This window comes from Pongo abelii, chromosome 17 (genome assembly GCF_028885655.2).
Source record: "Pongo abelii isolate AG06213 chromosome 17, NHGRI_mPonAbe1-v2.0_pri, whole genome shotgun sequence".
In the NCBI taxonomy this organism is placed as follows: Eukaryota; Metazoa; Chordata; class Mammalia; order Primates; family Hominidae; genus Pongo; species Pongo abelii.
This window is the reverse complement of record NC_072002.2, coordinates 46,176,213-46,197,908: the sequence shown is the minus strand read 5'-3', so window position 1 is coordinate 46,197,908 and position 21,696 is coordinate 46,176,213. Positions and strand designations below refer to the sequence as shown.

Genomic DNA, 21,696 nt, shown 5'->3' with positions numbered 1-21,696 from the left:
GGTCTCGCTCTGTCATCCAGGCCTTGGTCTCCCAAAGTGCTGGGATTACAGGTGTGAGCCATCATGCCAGCCTAGAAGAAATTCTTTTTTTTTTTTTTTTTTTGAGATGGAGTCTTTTCTGTTGCCCAGGCCAGAGTGCAGTGGCATGATCTTGGCTCACTGCAACCTCTGCCTCCCGGATTCAAATGATTCTTATGCCTCAGCTTCCTGAGTAGCTGGGATTACAGGCGCCTGCCACCACACCTGGCTAATTTTTGTATTTTTAGTAGAGATGGGGTTTCACCATGTTGTCCAGACTGTTCTCGAACTCCTGACCTCAAGTTATCTCCCTGCCTCAGCCTCCCAAAGTGCTGGGGCTACAGGCATGAGCCACCACACCCGGCCAGAAATTCTTTTTTTTTTTTTTTTTTTTTGAGACGGAGTCTCACTCTGTTGCCCAGGCTGGAGTGCAGTGGCAAGATCTCGGCTCACTGCAACCTCCACCTCCTGGGTTCAAGCGATTCATTTTTAGTCGAGACGGGGTTTCACCCTGTTGGCTAGGCTGGTCTTGAACTCCTGACCTCAAGTGATCTGCACGCCTCAGCCTCCCAGAGTGTTGATATTACAGGTGTAAGCCACAGCGCCTGGCCTAGGAATTCTTAAGTAAATGGAAAATATATTTATATTGTTCAATTAAACTATATTATGCACTCTTCGTGTGACATTTTAAAAATCAATTATAAAGCTTATGTAATTTTCGATCTTCTAATATAAGTATTGTTTAATCTGTTTATTTGCTTTAGTTTTCTGTCTCATAAATGGAATCTTTAAATCTAGATGTAGTGCTATCATGGTATTTTACTGATTTTAGTATTGAGGTAATTACTGACATTCTTTAAGATAATTCTGGGGAAAAGCAAAGAAGTACCAGTTGGATGTGAAGGAACTTTATTTTTAAAAATGGTCTTTTAGGGGCCATTCTAAGAATAAGAACAGTACTGAAAAAAATTCACTTTAGAGTTCAGTCACCTAAGGTTGTGAAGGGGAACATAAAGAAGATTGTCCAGTATGAGAACTTTTAACAGAAGGCAGAAATAATCAGAAATCTATGCCTTAGCATTCTAGAAGCTCTAAGTTGGAGAATAGTTTAGAGGTTTTACATCCAATGCTTGATCTAATGCTTTAATTTCTTTTAAACTTACGAATGACTGCATCTATTGACAGTACTCACTGTATTCTTATTAAGTGACCTATTGCATGTCTGATCACTCAAAAATTCTCTCATTTTGCTTGAGGATCAACCAAAAATTCTTGACTTTTGCTTGTACGCTTGATCCTTTGGGAGTGACTATGTCAGTTTTCCATTAAGACAACTTTCAAAATATAGAAGGATAATTCTCATGTCCTCTTTTATATTTTTCCAGTCTAAATATGCCTAGTTTCTGCAACTCTTTCTCAAGGAGTGGCTTCGGATTTTCTTGTCCTGGTCACTTTCTTCTTGAGTTCTAGTTTATGTAAATTCCCTCAAAGCGTGACACTCAGAATAATACGTCATATTTACTGGTCTTGTAGAGTAGTCTGGGTATTTTTAGTTTAAGTGTTTTTTTGTTAAGTGAGAAACCAGTTCCTTTGCACAAATAAACGTTGCGTTAGATATTTTTCTAAAACACTTCAGTATATTCAGAATTCACTCCAACCTGCTTACACTGTGACCCAAAGAATTTCATATCTGTGCCTCTCTTCTTTCCCCGTCTGACTCTAGTAGTCCATCTCTCTTGCCATTATTCCTTACTTAAGATGCATAAGCATATGTGTGTGCTTATATGAACACTCGTGTATATACATATCATATATAAGTAGATATCCTGAGAGATAATTTGAATTAAGAAGAATTAGGATAGTAGCTTGAGTGTGAAAGGGGATTTAAGAATATAGTAGGTGTGAGTTGGAGTGATAGAATAAGATCCATGGAAGAAGTTATGAATTTGGAGGACGAGAAAATGCTCACTGTAGCAAATAAATGAGGCCAACAGTTAGCAGAGTAACCATAGTTGTTGATGGATTTGATAGTATGATTAAGTATAACTGCTAATGCTTTTTAAATTTTATTTTGATAGGAATCATATGAAGATGGCCCTTGTACTATAACTTCAAATAAGAATTCTGATAATAACTTGCTTTCATTGGATGGATTAGATAACGAAGTCAAAGGTCTTGATATATTTTCTCTAAGTTTCTCTTTTGATTGAAAATATGCACTGTTGTCAGATCATGCTAGCCTTTATAGATAAAAGATGGGGGAAATTTTCATAATACAGAAAGATAATGGGCAGGTTAGTTTTTCTTCTGAAGATTTTACTGAGCCACTTGAGTTTGATTGTTTTTGACACTTAAAAATTTGTTTTATATGAGTAGTGTATAGATTTCTTTTAAAATATTTTGTAGAAAGCAAGAGAAGACATGATGCACAGCATTAATTATTTAAAAATTTACATGATTTTGAGAGCTTTATTTCTGATTTTAAATTACGGTTTTTGTAATGATAACAAATTTTTTTTGTTATATTTTTTCTTATGGCTTAGTTGTACTATTTCAAAGTCATTCTTTATATTATTTAAAATAAAGTATTTTTCTTCATTTCCTGGTTTATACCAATTTTAAAATTACTAATACAGGTACCAAAACAAATATTAACTCAAGCTCATTAATTTTGGGGCTGGGGGATGTTACTGCTGTTTTATCTTAGACATTTACCTATACCAAAAGATAAAGGATTTTAACATTCTGCTTTTTTTTTTCTTTAGCAGTATGGTAGTATTATCACTCTTTTCTGTTGCATTCTGAGAGTAAAAGAAATAATCTCTTTTTCAGTAGATGGCTTACCAAATAACTTTAGAGCTCACCCACTTCAGTTGGAGCAATCCAGTGACCCTTCTAACAGTATTGATGGCCCAGGTCATATAAGATCTGCTTCATCGTTACATGAAACAAAGAAAGGAAATACTGGAATAATTCATGGTGCATGTTTAACACTTACTGATCATGATAGAATTCGACAGTTTATACAAGAGTTCACATTTCGGGGCCTTTTGCCACATATAGAGAAAACAATTAGGCAATTAAACGATCAGGTAAGCTTTGATTTTTTGGATTAGTATTTTAAAAATTTAAGTAAATAGTAAATTTAAGAATTATTAAACGTATTTGAAGTTTTATTTTCGTTTTAAGATAGGCCAATATTAAGACTTCCCAAAATTACTATCGGTGATGAAATTCTGTTCAACTCTAGAAGAGGCTTATTCATTTTCACTAGGATTTTGCCAGCATATTGGACAGTTTTCTTTAAATCAGTTTTGTTAAAATGAACATTTGCTATTAAAGCTTTTTAGTTAAAAATTTTTTATGTAAAAGAAAAATACTAAATTCTCTATATTTGTCAACATATTTAATCTCTTTTTTAAAGCTAATATCAAGAAAAGGTTTGAGTCGATCTCTATTTTCTGCAACTAAAAAATGGTTTAGTGGCAGTAAAGTTCCAGAAAAGAGCATTAATGAGCTGAAAAATACATCTGGCTTGCTGTGAGTAAAGTGTTATCATTTTTGTTTTTCCTCTGTTTAACTCTGACTAGTATTTGATTGTATGATATCCTGCAGAAGATAACTATCTCTTTAATTTCTTAGTTTCTTATTGGTGAAAATTCAGGTAGATAAGAAGAGTGACTTAAGTAAATCATATTAATTTTTTAAAAACTAAGTAATTGGACATCTAAAAACAAATGGGAAAGTCACATTTGGTCTGTTTCCTTATTTGTAAAACAATGAAGTTAGAGTAGGTATTCATTAGTAACCATTCTATATCTAAAATGTAATGGCCTGATGATTCTAAGACAAGGGACACATTTAGTAAATTTTGCTTTATACAGAAAACCATTTTAAGAGAAAAATATAATTAATCCATTTTGGATTTTAATCTTTCTCCTGGTTGTATATAAACGTGAGTCACTTGGAATTAACCATTTCCTTCATTATTTGACCATGGAGAAAATGTTTGCCTGCCATTGAGACATTCTCAGGGCTGTAAATAATAAAACAAGGAACTTTCTGTTTCCAGGTATTTTTGAGAACTGACACTCTTGTTGGAGGTAGAATTTCTTTAAAACAGCATTAGTTTTCTTCATATTCTAGAAGAACATGGCAGCTTGTTAATATATTTTATAATTTTAATGGTTTGGGGGTAATAAATTATAAATTATTTTCTTTTGTATTTACAGGTATCCACCGGAAGCACCAGAACTTCAAATCAGGAAAATGGCTGACTTATGTTTTTTGGTGCAGCATTATGATTTGGCTTACAGTTGCTATCATACTGCAAAGAAAGATTTTCTTAATGATCAAGCAATGCTTTATGCAGCTGGTGCCTTGGTTGGTATTCTATGGTATTATAATTCCTTAATTCTGCTACCATAAATTATTTAGAAATTTCTCTGGGTGGCAAACAGAATCCTTAGGGATAAAGTTGTACTCAAAGAGCATATAGTGCTTTATAGATTGTTAATTCCTTAATGCTGCGTTGATGGATTTCCCTCAGACTAGTTGATTAGCTGGGTATGGTGGCACATGCCTGTAGTCCCAGCTGCTTGGGAGGCTGAGGCAGTAGAATTGCTTGAGCCCAAGAGTTTGAGAGCAGCCTGAGCAACATAGTAAGATTGCGTCTTTAAAAATAAATTGAAAAATCTTATTTCTTAAAAACAAACCCAAAAAACTAGGTAATTAAAAAATGGTCATGTATTAGGGTTTCTTTCTTGATTAGTACTTTCTAACTTTTGCATCAGCTTTCAGAATTGAATTTCATTTTCTAATATATTTAAAATACAAAAATTTTTTAAGAAGTTTTTTTAAACCTTGACAAACATTTTTAAGTTGCTTGATGTATGACTTCATACATCAAGAACATGTACTTTGGTGTGAGACACTCTCTCATCTTAGGCAAGTTATTGAATATCTCTAAGCCACAGTTTTCTGACCTGTAAAATATGCAAATCCTAATGGTATAGGATCAGATAAGGTATAAGGCATGCACTTAGCATAATGCCTTATATATAATAAGCTGTCAGTAAGTATCGGTTGTGTTAGTTTTGTAATTGATTACGAAGCAAGGTATTTCCAAAGAATTTTCTATACTTGTTGCCTAAAACCTTTTAATGTTTTTGAAAAGTTACCACAAATATATGTGTAAGATTATCTGCTTTATGTGTTCAGAAAAGAGTAAAATTAGCAGTTACTTTTTATTTAATCTTTTAAAAGACATGTAAGCTTATAAACAAAAGTGAAGAAAAAAATGTATAAGAATAATTCATTGGTAATTGTGTAGATACTTTTTTTAACTGGAAAATATTCACAGGCTGACAGATACTTGTTTAATAACTGGCATTTTTTTGCATTTATTTTAATACTGTGCATATATAAAATTAGTAACTTAAAAATGGAAGCCAGAATAGCAAAATTGTATTACTATTGCTTTCTGGTTCTCTAATTTTTTAATGAAAAAAGTCAGCCACCTTTTTTTTTTTTTTTTTTTTTTTTTTTTTTCTGGAGACAGAGTTTCAGCTCACAGCAACCTCCACCTCCCGAGTTCAAGCGATTCTTGTGCTTAAGTCTCCTGAGTAGCTGGGATTACAGGCACGCCCCACCATACCCATCTAATTTTTTTTTTTTCCCCCATATTTTTAGTATAGACAGGATTTTGCTGTGTTGCCCAGGCTGGTCTCGAATTCCTGACCTCAGGCAATCTACTGTGCCCGGCCAACCAAGTTTTTAAAAACTTTTCATAGAAATGGAAGATATGCTATGTTCATGAGAAGTGTTTGAAAACATAAGTGAATTTTCCTTGGCTAAATATTCTCTGATGGCTCATTATAGTCATCCAATTTAAGCTCATATGGAATCACAAATACTTCATGTTATTATTAATACCTTATAACCTAGGTATGCATTTGTAATGATAAAATTTTATTTAATGTAGCTGCAAGTAGAATGTTTGATAAAAACTACATTTAAGCCATTCAACTGGAAGTATTAGTAGCTATTTGAGAGAAAATAATATAGCACTGGAAAATAAAGGCATATTTACTCTTAGATGATATTTGTGCACCTGAAAATCACCGTAGCCTTTAAAAGCTACCCTAAAAATAATGGGCTTCTGAGAAAAGTTGGACTGGGATAGTCTTCTTGAAACCTGTTCATCTTTGTAACCAGAGCACAAACAAAAACATTAAACGGTACTTTGGAAGATTACCTAAATAATCTAGATAGGCAGCTTAGCATGGCTGAGGATACCTCAGGGAATATAAAAAATAATTTTTTTATAGAGATGGGGGTGAGCAAGAAGAGTTCTTAACCAGTGGAGCTGCCATGAAGCTGATCATAGAAGAAAGTACAGCCTGCCCTGAGCCCAGAGCTGTGCAAGGCTGGTGGTGTACTCCTCTGGAGACAGAGTCCATATGCACCAAAGTGTAGGCATTCAGTTTTTAGCAGCTGAAAGAGCGCCTTTCTGTGCAGCAGCTGAGCTCAGGGCTTTTTCCTTTCCTACTGAAGGATATAAGTTTATAATACTGCTATTTTTGATTCCCTTGCCTAAGAAAAATTATGTATGAATAAATAAAAATTTAATTTGAACTGATATCACTTCCCTTACCATTCACGTTAACTAATAAGATAAAAATGTGTTGTAGTAGAATAGACTAGATCGTATGCCTTTTTAGATGAAAACTGTAGAAGATATTTAGTCATAGTAACTACAAAGGCAAAATAAATAAATATCACAGCAAAACCAGTAATAGGAATGCTTGAAGACTTTTTTTTTTTGAGATGGAGTCTCACTCTGTTGCCCAGGCTGGAGTGCAGTGGCTTGATCTCAGCTCACTGCATCCTCCACCTCCTGGGTTCAAGTGATCCTCCTGCCTCAGCCTTCAAAGTAGCTGGGATTACAAGCATGTGCCACCACGGCCAGCTGATTTTTGAATTTTTAGTAGAGATGGGGTTTCACCAAGTTGGCCAGGCTGATCTCAAGCTCCTGACCTCAAGGGATCCGCCTGCCTCAGCCTCCCAAAGTGATAGAATTACAGGCGTGATCCACTGGGCCTGGCCAAGAAAACATGTTTTAGAGCTGTACCATATTTTGTCACATGGATATTATGTATTTTTATTTAGCTCCTTCAATGAATTTTAGAGCAGATACTGCTGAGTGCTGAGGATACAGAGGCATTCTAAAATAGATATGGTTCATATTGTCATTCATGGAACTATCAGGTTAAAGGCTTTAATCATATTTCAGTTCTCAAATCATTATTTGTTTTTTCTTCTATTTTAAAAAATGTTGCAGAGAAGTATATTTGTTTGTCTTAAAAGTGAATTATGGCTTTCCCGTCCTGCTATTCCCCCGTCTCAGCCTCCCGAGTAGCTGACATTACAGGCATGTGCCACCACATCTGGCTAATTTTGTATTTTTAGTAGAGACAGGGTTTCTCCATGTTGGTCAGGCTGGTCTCAAACTCCAGACTTCAGGTGATCCACCCACCTCGGTCTCTCAAAGTGTTGGGATTACAGGCGTGAGCCATTTTCATTAAAACTTAGGTTCTTTTTTTTTTTTTTTGGAGGCAAGGTCTTGCTCTGTTGCCCAGGCTGGAGTGCAGTGGTGCGATCACAGTTTATGCAGCCTCCACCTCCTGGGCTCAACTGATCCTCCTACCTCAGCCCCCCACAGTAGCTGGGACTACAGGCGTGCACCACCACGTGTGGCTAATTTTTATATTTTTTGTAGAGATGGCATTTCGCCATGTTGTCCAGGATTGTCTTGAACTCGTGAGCTCAAGCATTCTCCCTGCCTTGGCCTCCCAAAGTGCTGGGGTTACAGGCATGTGGCACCGTGCTTAATCTTCATTTCTAAATCCTTTAACCACCGTATATTATTTGAATTATTAACTAAAGTCCTAGGCATTGCCAGTAGAATGAGGCTTTTTTTTTTTTAATACAGATCTCAGTATGTTGCCCAGGCTGGTCTTGAATTCCTGGGCTCAAGTAATCCTCCTGCCTCAGCCTCCCAAAGTGCTGGGATTACAGGTGTGAGCCACCATGCCCATCCAGAATGAGGTTTTAAAATGAAATATGATCTAGGAAATTGACAGTAATAATAGGTTTAAGAAAAATGGTCTTTGCACCTTCTATAAGATAGTGGATATAAACTAGAGTTTGTAATTGGCAGAATATATTGATAAGGCAAGCCGTTGTGAGCTCTGATTTTATATTGTTGCCAATAAATTGGAAAGAGATGTACTTTATTTTTTTTCTTTGTGATCCATCATTGTTCTGTTCTCTACTTATTGAAGGTTAGGGAAGAACAGGGAGGAGGGTGATAGTAGAAATCTTAAGCTAGGCTAATCTGGTAGTATATATACACCATAACCCAAAGTGTTTACTAGGTTTTTTTGAAAATCTCATGTAAATATTGAATGGAAGACTTCAGATATTGACTAGAAAATTTTAAGATTGAAAGCTTATATAAATGTATTACTTATATTTCTGTAGTAGATAATTCTTCTGAAAGTACAACACTAAATCATTCTTGTCGTAGCCTCTGCTCCTTTTCCACTAGCAAATACTTGGAAATTCATTCCTGGAGCATTGTGGGCCAAACCCTCTCTCTGGGTGGAAAATTGTTGCCACTTCCAGTGTCACAGGGAAAACTCTCTCTCTCTGTCTCTTTCTCTCTCTCTCTCTCTCTCTCTCTCTCTCTGTCTCTCTCTCTGTCTCTCTCTCTCTCTCCCTCCCTCCCTCCCTCCCTCCCTCCCTCTCTCTCTCTCTCCCTCCCTCCCTCTCTCTCTCTCCCTCTCTCTCTCTCCCTCTCTCCCTCTCTCTCTCTCCCTCTCTCTCTCTCCCTCTCTCTCCCTCTCTCTGCCTCTCTGCAGGACACTGGAGAGGAGTAGGGGCTATTTTCTTTTTTTTCTTTTTTTTGTTTTTTGAGACGAGTCTTGCTGTCGCCCAGGCTGGAGTGCAGTGGCACGATCTCTGCTCACTGCAGGCTCCGCCCCCCAGGGTTCACGCCATTCTTCTGCCTCAGCCTCCCGAGTAGCTGGGACTACAGGCGCCCGCCACCTTGCCCGGCTAATTTTTTGTATTTTTAGTAGAGATGGGGTTTCACTGTGTTAGCCAGGATGGTCTCGATATCCTGACATCGTGATCCGCCCACCTCGGCCTCCCAAAGTGCTGGGATTACAGGCATGAGCCACCGCGCCCGGCCAGTAGGGGCTATTTTCAAACAGAAAACCCAGCAAATGGGTTAGAGGAGAAAAGCCCCAACTGTGCAAAGTGGAGACTGACTCCCCCATCTCCAGTGGCAACCTAACATGCTGGTTATGTTGGGCCTAGCCAACCTTTTTTCCCTTTGTTTCTATAACAGATGATACCACAACCAAAACTGTGTTACATCTCAGCATATCAGAGGCCCATGGAGTAAACATAAATGGAAATACCTTTCAAGCTAGTTTGGAAAAATAGATGGCTTAGATAAACTGACTATTCAACCTCCCACTTAAAGCTGTTAGGCAGAATATCTGGGAGAACACGGTGGGGTAAGATGCTGCTTAACAGAAATAACCTCTTGCTGTGACCAAGAGGTTGCTCGGACCAGTGTAGGGTCAGCATATTTTTTTTGTTGTTGTTGTTGTTTGTTTGTTTGTTTTTTGAGACCAAATCTCACTCTGTCACCCAGGCCAGAGTGCAGTGGCACTATCTCGGCTCAATGCAACCCCCGCTTCCCGGGTTCAAGTGATTCTCCTGCCTCAGCCTCCTGAGTAGCTGGGATTACAGGCGCCTGTCACCACTTCCGGCTGTTGAGGGTGTTCAGGAATTTTTGTATTTTTATTAGCGACAGTGTTTCACCATGTTCGCAAGGCTGTTCTTGAACTCCTGATGTCAAGTGGTCCATCCGCCTCAGTCTCCCAAAGTGCTGGGATTACAGGCGTGCGTCACCACACCTGGCCAGTTCAGCATATTTTTGATGGGAAAAGATAACTGTCAAATACTACAGTGACAAAGAGGAAGGGGAAACATGAGTAGCTCTAGAAAACAGAAGATTAAAAAATCTGGACAAAATAAAAGCGATGGACAACACACCTAACCACTAGGCCTGACCAAACATTCACTCATAAGCACATTGTATGTACGTGCACCCACTCACACTGCCACACAACATTCAGGTAGACGCCCAAAGGAGGACAAATCCAAATGTCTGCTCTCTTTGGAATTTCCATGGCAAATCTGAGTTTAGGCAAAAGTGAAGACCTCCCTGGGGTCTAAACAAATCTTAGGAGGCAGTCTTTGCTCCCCATGTAGCCAATGGTGCCCTTTATATTTGCCTGAGCCTTTCGTAATTGTCTGGACACCAGAATTCATTCTTCGTATTCCTGGAGTTTAACTGCTAAATCTTATCCGATCTAACTTTACCTGTAATGGAAGCATCTCCCTTTTGATCTCTGTATTCCCCATGTTCTTTCAGGAAAAACATATCCCAAAACAGTGGTCATTAGAGGGTGTTCAGGAATTGGAAAGTAGGAAGAGAGTAATATAAATACAATAAAGAAATGGCTGTTACTCTCATGATTTCTCTGAGACCAGGTGGCCAAGGATCCCCTAGTCTTTAAGGATATGTTTTAAAGGCCTTAATTGAAGGTACTGCAATCTTTGCTCACAAGAGCCAAGTAAAACAGTGCTACTTGGAGGTTTCTATAGGACTCTTACTCATTACTTACTTGAATTCTAGGTGCTCTTTTGACCTCTCTGACTTCAGTCCTTCCAGAGTCAGATCACCCATCTTCTCTGATGAGTGACCGGGCTATAAATGTGTTTTTCAAGTCTGCATTAGGCTATGAAGTTTATACATGTGTATCCAGTTAAAAATTTCATTCCAACTTTTAGTTTCCCGTCTAAACTGTAAGACTGTTTCTTCTTTTGAAATATGTAAACTATGTCTTTTATTTTAGGAAATGGCAGCAGTGTCCGCTTTTCTTCAACCAGGAGCACCTAGGCCATATCCTGCTCATTACATGGATACAGCAATTCAGACATACAGAGATATCTGCAAGTAGGTGACTATATAAGATTTATATTGTATCCAGTTAGAGGTCAGTTTGTTCTTTTTTTTTTTTTCCATTCCTAAACTCCCAAATCAAGTTAATATAGTCAGAGACAAGTTGAGGTAATTTTTAAAAAGTTAATGTTTTATTATACCTTTTTCTTTTCTATTTTGTTTGGATTGGTGGTTAGGAATGTGTTATGTAATGTTGAGATTATACGTTACATTGAAGATAATTTGTATTGTGGGGACATTTCTAACTTTAAACTGCTGTCAAGTTAGCAGTTAGTCATTTTGCATTTTCTTTGTTAAATAGGCAAAACACAAATAGTTAAACAATATTGTATTCATAGTGCTTTCTGTTGAAACCCTATAAAAGTGAAAACTCACCACCTATAAGGAGACTATGAGCTGGTCCCCAGTGGTCAGGGGAGATTTCATGGGATACTTGATGGATAGACCTTGAAAGAGAGGTTGTTAGGACTTGATAACCATGAAGACGTATCAGGAATTGTGATTGGCAGGCATAATGTTTTAGATGTGCATTATTGGCTAAAGAGAAGAAAGCCCGGGCTAGGTTGGAAGGTTTCTGTATAGGGAAAGTACTGGATGATAAATTTGGAAAGGAGGTTTGAGATAAATCTGTGTGAGTAACCTTTACTCTCATGTATTATTTTTGTTTTTGGTTTTGTTTTTTTTGAGACGGAGTCTTGCTCTGTCGCCCAGGCTGGAGTGCAGTGGCACAATCTTGGCTCACTGTAACCTCTGCCTCCTGGGTTTGAGTGATTCTCCTGTGTCAGCCTTTGGAGTAGCTGGGATTACAGGTGCGCGCCACCATGCCTGGCTATTTTGTATTTTTAGTAGAGACAGGGTTTCACCATGTTTGCCAGGCTGGTCTCGAACGCTTGACCTCAAGAGATTCACCCACCTCGGCCTCCCAAAGTGCTGGTATTACAGGCATGAGCCACCATGCCCAGCTCATGGTTTTTTTTGTTTGTTTGTTTTGTTTTGTTTTTTTTGAGGCAGAGTCTTGCCCTGTTGCCCGGCTGGAGTGCAATGGTGTGATCTCAGCTCATTGCTGCCTCCACCTGCTGGGTTCAAGCGATTCTCCCGTCTCGGCCTTCCAGGTAGCTGGGATTACAGGCATCCGCCACCATGCCCAGCTAATTTTTTGTATTTTTAATAGAGAAGGTGTTTCACTATTTTGGCCAGGCTGGTCTCGAACTCCTGACCTCATGATCTGCCTGCCTTGGCCTCCCAAAGTGCTGGGATTACAGGTGCGAGTCACCGTGCCAGGCCCATGTATTATTTTTATTAAGCTGCAGTGAAGACTTACGTAGTAGTAAATGGAAAATTACCGAATATTTGAGTAGAGAGTTGACATAATAAAAGTTATTTTTCGGAAAGATTAATCCGACTTATCTGTTGTTTCAGAATAGATGCACTGGAACACAGATATAGAGGCAATTTTGACCCCTGTAAGACCCCTATAATGTTGAAGTAAAAGTAGTCATCATAATGGTAACATGGTTAGAACAGAACAACATCATTAATAAGATAATAATAAACATTTTTTGAGTGTTCAGCATTCGCCACCATGCGGAAGAAATCTATATGCTCATTTAGTCTTAACAACAAACCTCTGAAATCATGCATGCTATTGTTATCCTCATTTTACAGATGAGGAAACTGAAGTAATTGACCATATGGGATAAATGGTTTAGGAATCAAACATAAATAAGTAAAATAAGTGTTAAGATTTAAGGAAGTTTATAAAATTTACCAAAGACAAATCTTTAAGAACTGAACCTGTTATGTAAGTAGTTGCTAGTATTTAGGAGTTAGTCTTCTGTGTTCATCAAAACAGTCTTAGGTATTCATAAATATCTAACCTCCAAGAAAAGGTATGATTTGTAGAAAGTTTATGACAAGTCAGTGTAGTAATTTTTGAATTTTTGAAAGGAGTAAATTGTGTTTCTAAAATAAATACTATTCATTGTTTAGAATGGGTTTCCAAAGTAAGTTCAAGTTAGCAAGCTTTAGCTATATTAATAATTTTAAAGCCAAGTGATATTTTTGATTCTATAAGGATTAGAAAGTAAAAAGAAAAACTTGTGCTGCTGTTTGCCAGCAATAGGATTCCATCTTGTAATTTCATAGTAAGAATGTTTTCATTTGTTTTTATTCTTTTCTAAAATGGATAATCTAATTCTAGATTACTGATATAGTAGTCCACAAAATCAACTGATTGTGTTTTTACAAAAATAAAATTGGATCAGGAATCAATTAGACAACACTGGCTGTATGCCATCTCCAGCAGAAATATCTTAATGGTACTACCAGGGGGAAAATACCTAAATATTTCTCAAAGTAGCCAGCAAAATGAAACACAACCAGAATTTGCATAAGGAAGGAGAAAGAAATAATGTGTGACATGTTTATATTTTTCTGTTCAAAGCAGACTTTGTTAAATAGGTTCTGGAACCAGGTCTAGCTTTTTTGCATGCAGGAGATATGACTTTGCATTGTATTCTTACTGCCAAATTACATGATAATGAAAAGTTTTGATGAGTTATAAGAAGTCTTTGAAGATTTTTTTAAAAAACCTTTTTGGTAGGTGCAAAACAAGGACATAGATTTCTTTTCTTCTTTTTACAGTCAGCCCTATGTATCTGCAGGTTCTGCATCTGCAGATTCAACTAATTGCAGATTAAAAATATTTGGGAAAAAACCAACAATAAATAATAATACAAAAATTAAAAATACAAATAAAAAATAAACTAACAATGATTTACATAGTATTTACATTGTAGTAGGTATTATAAGTAATGTAGAGATTATTTGAATTATATGAGAGGATGTGTATGGCTTAATATGCAAATGCTATGCAATTTTATATAAGGAACTTCATAAACCTTGGATTTTAGTATCCTGGAGGGTCCTGGAACCATCTCCCTGCAACTATCCTCTAAAACTGTAATTGGAATCTTTTGCTGAACACATTTACTTTGATGTGCTAAGGTATTATTGTGCTGATTTTATCTTCTTGTCCTTTTTTCTATAGGAATATGGTGTTGGCTGAAAGATGTGTGTTGCTTAGTGCTGAACTTTTAAAAAGCCAAAGCAAATATTCAGAGGCTGCAGCTCTCCTAATACGGTTGACCAGTGAGGTACTGAAACTGTGTAGTATTTGCTTTAATTAGCATTGTTCTTTTTTTTAAAAAGACGTATCTTTTTTCTTGAAAGGCTTTACAAAACATAAAATTAGCTAGGGAAATCTGTGTTTGGGAATTTGCAACATGGCTATTTTAGTTTTTTGTTGAGTTAATTTTAAATGTAATGTTTTATAAATTAAATTTATTTACATATTTTAAGCCTACATTTCATTATTAACTACAGACATGTATTGAGCATACTCTGTGACTTAGTACGTTTTGTCCTTTGAATAAGAATATTGAAAACAATATGCATGTGCATTTTTCCTAATATAAAATGATAGTTTATTTTTTATTCATATTTTGTTATCTGAGTCTGCTTGCTAGGGAGATAAAGCTGATTTTAAAAGATTAATCACTGAGGAATTTTTAGTTTTACTTTCAACTAGCATGAACTTTTTAAGAAAATCATCTTAAACATTTAAAAAACCTATATTGTGAATATTTTAAAAGAGAAAAAAGTAATTCATTTATAGTTGTTGAAGATTTTACAACAAACATTATTGAGTTAACATTGCAGAACGGTAGTAATTCCTTTATAATTACTGTTAATAACACATTTTTTAGATGAATACTGAAGAACGAAGGAACAAAATCAAACACCTCCTTTGTTTGCTCCTTAAATGTTAAATTATCCTAGGATTTTAATCCTTGCACCAGTGCACTTTTTAACTCTTTACATTTTGGGGATGATCTTGTTCACAGCCATGCTTTTTCACTTTCAAATCTGTCTTCAACCCTGACCTTTCCTTGAGCTTTAGATTTGTATGGCCAACTGTCTTTAAGATTTATCTACTTGCGGCCAGGCATGATGGCTCATGCCTGTAATCCTAGCATTCTGGGAGGCCGAGGCGGGCAGATCACCTGAGGTCAGGAGTTTGAGACCAGCCTGGCCAACATAGTGTAATCCCGTCTCTACTAAAAATACAAAAATTAGCCAGGCATGGTGGTGCACACCTGTAATCTCAGCTACTCAGGAGGCTGAGGCAGGAGAATTGCTTGAACACCAGGTGGAGGTTGCAGTGAGCTGAGATTACGCCACTGCACTCCAGCCTGGGCGACAGAGCGAGACTCTGTCTCAACAACAACAACAAAGATTTATCTACTTGCGTGTTTCCAAGGCGTCTTAAATTAACATATAAATAAACCCATAAAATTTTTTACCTGATATATCATGATCTTAAATTATGTTATCACTAACTAGCCCTCTATTTGCTCAAGGCAGAAATGGCTTGAGATATTCCTGTATTCTAGTATCCTGTCTGTAATCCAGTGCAGAATGGAGCTGGGGGTGGGAGTGGGAGTAATTTTTGTTTTCAAGCTCTTAAACATTATTTATTTAATTTAAAAAATTTTAATCTTTAAAAATATATTTTCTTTTTGTATCTCCAAATAGTTTACTTCTCTCTCTTTCTTTTGTTGTTGGTTTTTCTTAAACTTCTCCTACTGTTCTAGTTCTCATTCTTAATATTTTTTCTTTGGGACTGCGGCCTTTTTCCTCTTGCTTCGCCTAATTTACTAGTCATGATATCAGTTGTGTACTTCAGATAGTCTTTCCTAATACACCTGTTTGTCCTAAGTGTCTCTGTTCTGCTCTCTCATACAATGCTGTAAAACCTGACTTGTCATATTATAGTATATTGGAAATTATGTTTAAGCTTCTTAAGCTGTTAGCTTCTTGAGGGCAGGAAACCGTGTTGCCTTCTGTTTTTATTCCTGTTGCCTAACACTGGCCTTGGCACATGGATTAGATGCTCTACAAGTGTTTGTTGTAACTGAACCATTAATTCTTCTACAAAAGTTTCTGTAAGGTCTAACTAGTCAGGTTCAGAAGTGATATTTAAAATGTTTAATAATTGTTATTGCATGGACATTGACTAATAAATATGAACAGATAACAGACAAACTATTTGTAGAGCTGAATATAGGCTTTTGAGTATTTTGATGTTCTCTATTATAATAAATAATCTTAACTTGGATTTGAATGTGTTGCTGTGTTTTTCAACCTAAGGATTATCAGTGAATGTAAAAAGAATTTATGGTTCAGGAGCTTCAATAAAATTCCTTTTTTTCTTCCTTGCTTAAATGATTTCAATATGCCATCCTAGCCACATATGTGAATAAAATTTCTTCAGAGCAAGTTCTCCTGTCTGCATTATAACTGTGTTATTTTTTGTCATTTTTCTCTTCTTTCCAACTCTTTGTTTTCACTTTTCTTTCTCAAATCTGGATGATTTGTTTTATCATGAAAGTCTAGAAAATGTATCATTGTTATTTGCTGCCATGTGGTGGGGAGAGGGGGCAGGTGGTGCTGCGCATACCCAGAAATTGTGATTCTTAATGGCCTTTTCTGCTATACCGTTCATAAATTTCTTTGAGATAACTTGGAAACTAATGATTATTAGGCATAATGTTTATAAATTATGTTAAATCTTTACCAACAATTTGAATTTATTGTATGTACTTTGTTAACTAGAAAGGCTGTATAATATCAAGAGATGTACACTGGTTTTGAAGCTGGAGATTTGAGTTACATACTCTTGACATTCCTGAACTGTGTTCCCTAGATTTTTGCTAATACCGTCATAGCAAAAGATAGTTAATGAGGCCTAGGCAAAAGGAGGAGCTTTGCTTTGACTTTGTGTACTGCAAATTTTTGGTCAAGTGGATCATATTTTTTGTTTTATGCCCTGGGATTCTCAGAATGGCAGAGCAAACCCAGTTTAATGATAAAACATGCAACATTTATCACCACATAGGATATATATGAATTTGGTGCTTAAGACATACCTGCTTGTGTCTGTTTCTGTGTTGAACACTTATTCTGGTCTTATAACCCATTTTTTCTGTTACTATTTTAAATATGAAAAATCAGTTTCTAGGGATGCTAATACAGTTTTTTGTAAGTTTCTTCAGCTTGGGAGTAACTGGTCTTATGGGAAATTTATCAGCTGATAGCACCTTTCCTGTTAACTTCACAATTATGCAGAGATGAAATCTTAAAAGCTTAGAGCCATCTTTTGTTTGATGTTTGATTCAGTTAATTAGCTGCAACTGGTGGCTTTATCAAGTGTGTTTTTATTGAAATGTTTATTGAGGCCTCTACCTCAGGTGATTTTTTTTTTCCTGTACATACCCTCATATTTTAAGTTATTGTTGTCTTTTTATCTTTTGTTAAAATTATCTCTTGGTTGTGGAGAATTTTCATAGGCCGGAGTTCTTGTTGAAGTGCTATCAACAGATTTTTTTTTCTTAGTTTCTTACAGAACATAAACAAAACTTGTTATTTGATAGTATGAAATACACCACTGTATTAAAATTTTATCTTTCAATTCATTTAAAGCCTTTGCTTTCTGGATAAAACCATCACTTTGTAAAAATCCTTTTATTTCTCTTCCATCAACACTGATACCAGTTGTCATTCTTTTCAGGGCAATTTTCCTCCTCTCAAAACAATGTTTTTACCACTTTGGGTGTCACAATAAGAATCAGGGTCCAATGAAGAATAAAGCTGGACTAAGATATGAAAACACGGTATTCAGCTCTAGAAACTGATTCTCAGTCAGTCTAGAAACTGATTCTCCACATGCAAGAGTCAAAATTTTGTTTCAGCCAAATTAATACAGGCCATGGACTTCCACATCTGCCTTCAGTTGGTCAGTTCTTGAGTGTTAAATTTGGGAATGCTAAGGGTTTCTCATTTTGGTTTTTAACTGGATTGTGCGTTAGAATCATTTGCAAACCATTAAATATTCTCAGGGGATATTCTTAGCTTATTAGAATGTCCAGGATTGCTGCCCATCCAGGTTTTGCAGTTTAGTGAAGCTTCATAGGCAATAAAAAAGTGTGTGTGTGTATATTATATTTTATTTTTTCATGTGTGTGTATGTATGCATGCATATGCGTGTTGTGCTAAGAATAGACTTAAGAAATTACAGCACTTAAAAAACTGAACTCTGTTGAGGCCTAAGTGAAATTCTGAAATAGAAACAATCATTAGGGAGAATTACCTATTTTAGATCTTAAAATATATGGATATTAAAATATAAGGCTACAGAAAGTAAAACTCTATACAGTGATAAGAATAGACATATTAATGGGCTGGAATGAGAATTTAAATACTGCATATGATTAAGGTATCATTTAAAATCAGTGGAGAAAGCTAACTTATTCACAAAATGGTATTGTGATATCTAACCAGTTGTTTGGGTTGGAATCTTAGCTTCTTCATTGTGTTTTAATATATTATGGCTTGATTAAACTATAATAAAAAATGAAACCAGAGTAACACACACACAGGCGCACACGCGCACACACACACACACACCCCCCTAGAAGCAAATACTAGGAGAGCACTTTTTAAAGTCGTGGAATGATAACATCATTTCTTAGTTTGATGTAATATCTGGACACTATAAAGGCAAAGAGTGTGCTTCCCTGCAAAAGAATAAACTCTTTCATCTCAAAACTGGAAAATACTATTTGCAAAATATATCACAAAGGACCAATATTAAGAGTATACAAAGGGCTCTTACAAAGCAGAAAATCGCAACGAACCATTCACAAAAGAGCATAAACAGGCAATTCACAGGAAAATTACAAAATCCCCTAAACATATGAAAAGATTAACAGCCCTACTATGAAATGTATGTTAAGGAACAAGCTGTTGTGTTTTTTTTTTTCCCCTATTTTGAGACAGGGCGTCATTTGTTCACCAAGGCTGGAGTGCAGTGGTGCATTCATGGCTCACTGCAGCCGCAGCCTCCCAGGTTCAGGTGATTCTCCTGCCTCAGCCTCCCAAGTAGCTAGGACCACACTCACCATCATGCCCAGCTAATTTTTGTAGAGACGGGGGTCTCGTTTTGTTGCCCAGGCTGGTCTTGAACGCTTTGGCTCAGACGATCCCCCACCTTCACCTCCCAAAGTTCTGGAATTACAGGTGTGAGCTCCTGGGTGTCATTTTTATTTTATTAGCTAAAAATTTTAAAGATTTTTGGCTGAGTAGAGTGGAACACATATACTCTTATTCTTTGTTGATGGGAGTGTGTATTGTTGCTACTTTTTTTGTAGCAGTTTGGCTATATTGATTAGAATCTGAAGTAGTATGTGCATAGCTTTCATTAACTCCACAGTTCTACTTCCAGAAATTTCTCTATTAAAAATATTTGAACAATTATTCAAATGTTTCTATAAAGATAGTTATCAAATCATTTTATGTAGTAACAAAATATGAAACAATCAATTGGTAAGTTAGGGTACATTTATATAATGGAATACAGTGTAGCTTTAAAATAAATGAGATAGATGTAGATGTCTTAGAAAGATGTCCATTACATACATGAAAAAAGCAAGGTACTCCATATAAATACCACTTATGTATCAAAATATATGTGTATTTTTAAAAATCCATATGTATTAGGCATGTAAACACATGCACATACATATACAGGAGGGGTGACAAATGACAATACTACTAAGCTGTAAAGAATAATTACTCTGGCAAATGACATGAAGCATGGGCTAGGAAAGAAAGATGTTCACTTTTTTCTTCAAACACATATTCTTTTTAAAAAAATCAGTTTGTATTAATAATTTTTAAAAAGAAAACATTTTTCTAAAAAATAAAATAGGCTCCCAAGCTCCCCTAAGTATTTCTGACACAAACCCGTTTTTAAGAACCACTCATTAATTACATATTTCTGACTTTTTTACTTACTAGCTTTTGGATCTTAATTACTAGAGCAATCATCTAATCATTTAGTTTTTGTCAGGAGGAGGGTGAAATAGATAATAGCTGCCATTTACTGAATGCTTTCTAGATGATTTCCTCGAGTCTGTTTCAGCTCTAGTATAATTCTATGATTGACGCAGAGATAGTTTATGATAATCAATGGTCTGTGAACACTTTTGATGTAACTATAATTTGTTGAAATTATCGCATTTAAAGTCAATGTTTTCTGTTTTCAACTTTCCCTGGGGAAAATAATGGCAGCAGAACACATGGAAGGGCATGGTAAGTTCAGCTTGAGAACAGCTAAAAACCTGGAGAAAGTTTTGGTGAAAATGTTGTTGATATTTAATCAGCAACCTTCAGTACTTTCTCAGTTATCTGTAAAGTGATGACTCTTTCAGTCAAAAGATTTATCTTAAGGGCAGTGACGTAATGTAGCATGTGGTTTTGTAGGTGCTGTACTGTAAGGTTCAGTTGAAGTGGAAACTTACTTGAGTTGTATTCTTTATTAATGTAATAATAACAGGTGAAAAGAAAATCTTTGAAGCCTTCTGAACTTTTTAATGAAATGCAGTCGATTTGGCCCTCTGGAATTATAGCAAAAGTTGAGGATTCCTTTAAATACAGTAAAATTTCACAGAGAATGAAGTAGTAGATTAGAATATTTCATAATCTATGTACATGTTTTCTTGGGTGGATGAAAATATGCTAACAAGTCAATTTTCAGAGGAAATTCGATTGGTGTAAATGTTTTCTGGTTTATTTTTTATTGGTATACCTGTATTAAATTTGTAGTTTACATACTTTTTTGCCATTTGAGAAAGGATTGCAATTATTCACAGATTTTGTACATGGCACATATCATAACCAGACGTTTGGCTTTTATGAAAAGCTAAGTATTTCATGGTAGAAGATGTTTTCAAAGCTTAAAAGAATTTTGTGTTTATTGGAAAAATCAAGATTGGTTTGCCCCTTGATCTTTGCCCCCATATACTCTTAAGTTAAACATTGGATATGCTATATATTAAGAAATTAAATGTTTTTTCCACTAGTTATCTATTTACTTTTAACTTGGTGAAACTAACCTTTTTCTCTTTTAAACATTCACTAGGATTCTGATCTTCGAAGTGCACTTCTTTTGGAACAGGCAGCACATTGCTTTATAAACATGAAAAGTCCCATGGTTAGAAAATACGCATTTCATATGATATTGGCAGGCCATCGATTTAGTAAAGCAGGGCAGGTGAGTGCATTTGCTTTACTATGAAAAGTTGCTATTTATTTTAGAAATGTGTGTCGTTTGTCCATTTTTATTATTTCAAAAGGATCTTAAAAACTAAATTTTGTTCTGAGGTAATATATTGGTAAGGGCATGAGATTTGGATTTAGACAAATCTGGCTATAAATTTTGATCTTCTACTCACAACTTTGGTCAAGCTACTTCTCTGAGCCTTGGGGTTTTTTTATTTATAAAATTTGTAATTTTATCCAAATTTTGGTTAGGTTAAACTAAATCACATTTGTGAAAGGCCGGATAGATTGTATGCATTCAAGCAGTAATGAATTCTCCCTATTTCAGCTCTGATCTTCTGTTCTCTTTCAAAGTACTTTTTAAAAAAATCCTGCTTTTTCTGTTTCAGAGT

At 35.9% G+C, this 21,696-nt stretch overlaps 1 protein-coding gene across 9 annotated transcripts in view; it reads left to right on the top strand.

Annotated features, from left to right (window-relative positions):
• Positions 1 to 21,696, top strand: part of TRAPPC8 (trafficking protein particle complex subunit 8) — a 121,073-nt gene that overhangs the window by 31,627 nt on the left and 67,750 nt on the right. For 5 of the 9 annotated variants that reach the window (XM_063716876.1, XM_054537766.2, XM_054537764.2 and 2 more), the window contains exons 6-12: positions 2,097 to 2,190; positions 2,851 to 3,110; positions 3,443 to 3,558; positions 4,251 to 4,401; positions 11,016 to 11,116; positions 14,172 to 14,277; positions 21,165 to 21,296. In XM_063716876.1, the coding sequence (XP_063572946.1) occupies positions 2,097 to 2,190; positions 2,851 to 3,110; positions 3,443 to 3,558; positions 4,251 to 4,401; positions 11,016 to 11,116; positions 14,172 to 14,277; positions 21,165 to 21,296 (960 nt within the window). The remainder of the gene's footprint in view (positions 1 to 2,096; positions 2,191 to 2,850; positions 3,111 to 3,442; positions 3,559 to 4,250; positions 4,402 to 11,015; positions 11,117 to 14,171; positions 14,278 to 21,164; positions 21,297 to 21,696) is intronic. The other 4 variants (XM_054537767.2, XM_054537765.2, XM_063716875.1 and 1 more) reach the window with 1 other exon arrangement.